We start from the raw sequence: 2,541 nt of genomic DNA, 5'->3' as shown, positions 1-2,541 counted from the left end.
GCCGGGCGTATGTGTCGGTGTTAGAGGCAGCTGCAGGGTCTCGCTGGGGGCCGCTCGGGACCAATTTTGAAGAGGACTGAGAGTGACTTTCACAATGGAAGCGATCAGTAATTTCAAGACACCAAGCAAATTATCAGAAAAAAAGAAATCTGTATTATGTTCAACTCCAACTATAAATATCCCGGCCTCTCCGTTTATGCAGAAGCTTGGCTTTGGTACTGGGGTAAATGTTTACCTAATGAAAAGATCTCCAAGAGGTTTGTCTCATTCTCCTTGGGCTGTAAAAAAGATTAATCCTATATGTAATGATCATTATCGAAGTGTGTATCAAAAGAGACTAATGGATGAAGCTAAGATTTTGAAAAGCCTCCATCATCCAAACATTGTTGGTAAGTTTAAATTTGGTAGCAGTATCTGGTATATTATTTTGTTTATTCAGAAACAGCTTATATGCTCTCTTAACTGGTTTCACTAATAGAAATGAAGAGGATGGGGCTGGATATTTAACGGGTATCAAATTAATGTGATTGGTCTAAAATAAAAATTTGCATATAGTATTTTTTGATGCCTAAGTATACAAACTTCTTGGGAATAGATATAATAATTATGTTGCTAGTTCTATGAAGATTTTAGGAATATAAAATGATCTTCATTTAGATAATTTAAATCCATTTAGGTAATTTCCTGGATTTCATTTTTAATACAAGTAGGGCTGGCGAAACCATTATATTTAGGGAAGCAAAGGAAAGTATTTTAATTTGTGGTACTACTGGCAAACACCGAAGGCATTTTAAATGAGATCTACTGAATTAGTCTTGTAAATAGTAGCTGTTTAATTGTATATTTGTGTTAGTCCAGATCCATGTTTTCAATCACATTACTATAAAGGACTTAAATATTATCGTTCTACTGTATATTAGTGAAGAAATGTCATGTTTTCTTTAAGGTTATCGTGCTTTTACTGAAGCCAGTGATGGCAGTCTGTGTCTTGCTATGGAATATGGAGGTGAAAAGTCTCTAAATGACTTAATAGAAGAACGATATAAAGCCAGCCGAGATCCTTTTCCAGCAGCCATAATTTTAAAAGTTGCTTTGAATATGTCAAGAGGGTTAAAGTATCTGCACCAAGAAAAGAAACTGCTTCATGGAGACATAAAGTCTTCAAATGTTGTAATTAAAGGCGATTTTGAAACAATTAAAATCTGTGATGTAGGAGTCTCTCTACCATTGGATGAAAATATGACTGTGACTGACCCTGAGGCTTGTTACATTGGCACAGAGCCATGGAAACCCAAAGAAGCTGTGGAGGAGAATGGTGTTATTACTGACAAGGCAGACATATTTGCCTTTGGCCTTACTTTGTGGGAAATGATGACTTTATCGATTCCACACATTAATCTTTCAAATGATGATGATGATGAAGGTATGAATACAATTTCTAACATAAATCCCATTCTCATTTCACACTAAAGATTAGTTTATATAATTTTAGCTTTCTAAGATATGTATTAGTACTGATGACTGATTTGGTACCACCAAAGTTTAATCTCACACAAATGAGACATAGATTGAGAATAGGGAGAAAAATTGAGGCTATCCAGAGAAGCAAAAAATTATCTTAAAAACTCCCTTTCCTGAGAAAATGATTGGAAAACTATCATAGAAAGAGTAAGAGTAGGAGTCGATAACCTATAAATCCAAGACTAAAGCAAATCTACTTGATGGCAGGACAACTGAAGACATTTCCATTCTGTCTGTGGCAGAATGGAAAGCATACTGGACCATAAATTCTTGTTTCAGGAGAAGGGTGAGCTATTAAACTTTTCCATGACATAAAGTGATTTTGTTTATTGTTTCAATCTCTAACTCCTTCAAGATAAAACTTTTGATGAAAGTGATTTTGATGATGAAGCATACTATGCAGCCTTGGGAACTAGGCCACCTATTAATATGGAAGAACTGGATGAATCATACCAGAAAGTAATTGAACTCTTCTCTGTATGCACTAATGAAGACCCTAAAGATCGTCCTTCTGCTGCACACATTGTTGAAGCTCTGGAAACAGATGTCTAGTGATCACCTCAGCTGAAGTGTGGCTTACGTAAATAACTATTCCAAAACATTTATATAGTTACTATCAGTAGTTATTAGACTCTCTAAAATTGGCATATTTGAGGACCATAGTTTCTTGTTAACATATGGATAACGTTTCTAATATGAAATATGCTTATATTGGCTTATAAGCACTTGGAATTGTACTGGGTTTTCTGTAAAGTTTTAGAAACTAGCTACATAAGTACTTTGATACTGCTCATGCTGACTTAAAACACTAGCAGTAAAACGCTGTAAACTGTGTAACATTAAATTGAATGACCATTACTTTTATTAGTGATCTTTCTTAAATATTCTCTATTTTAATGGATCTACTGAAATTAGCACTTTGTACAGTACAAAATAAAGTCTACATTTGTTTAAAACACTGAAAAAAAAAAAAAAACTTGCAAATTAATTAACTTGCAAATATTATAGCCGAGATAGTTT

General features: G+C 34.2%; 1 protein-coding gene across 1 annotated transcript; it reads left to right on the top strand.

The window, feature by feature from the left end:
• On the top strand, positions 1–2,479 carry LOC116465754 (lymphokine-activated killer T-cell-originated protein kinase). The gene is made up of 3 exons (XM_032148722.2): positions 1–389; positions 947–1,423; positions 1,877–2,479. The coding sequence occupies exons 1-3, from the start codon at positions 95–97 to the stop codon at positions 2,071–2,073; spliced, it is 969 nt and encodes a 322-aa protein (XP_032004613.1). The 5' UTR covers positions 1–94; the 3' UTR covers positions 2,074–2,479.
• Positions 2,480–2,541: the final 62 nt, after the last annotated feature.

This window comes from Hylobates moloch, unplaced genomic scaffold (assembly GCF_009828535.3).
Source record: "Hylobates moloch isolate HMO894 unplaced genomic scaffold, HMol_V3 SCAFFOLD_9752, whole genome shotgun sequence".
In the NCBI taxonomy this organism is placed as follows: Eukaryota; Metazoa; Chordata; class Mammalia; order Primates; family Hylobatidae; genus Hylobates; species Hylobates moloch.
The sequence above is the reverse complement of the archived record's forward strand: the minus strand, read 5'-3'. Positions and strand labels throughout refer to the sequence as shown.

Bases quoted from the DNA above. Each gene is read 5' to 3' on its own strand.
- LOC116465754 (XM_032148722.2), top strand. From the start codon at position 95: ATGGAAGCGATCAGTAATTTCAAGACACCAAGCAAATTATCAGAAAAA. The intron at 390-946 runs GTAAGTTTAAAT...GTTTTCTTTAAG, and splicing joins CCATCATCCAAACATTGTTG to GTTATCGTGCTTTTACTGAA. The intron at 1,424-1,876 runs GTATGAATACAA...AACTCCTTCAAG, and splicing joins AAATGATGATGATGATGAAG to ATAAAACTTTTGATGAAAGT.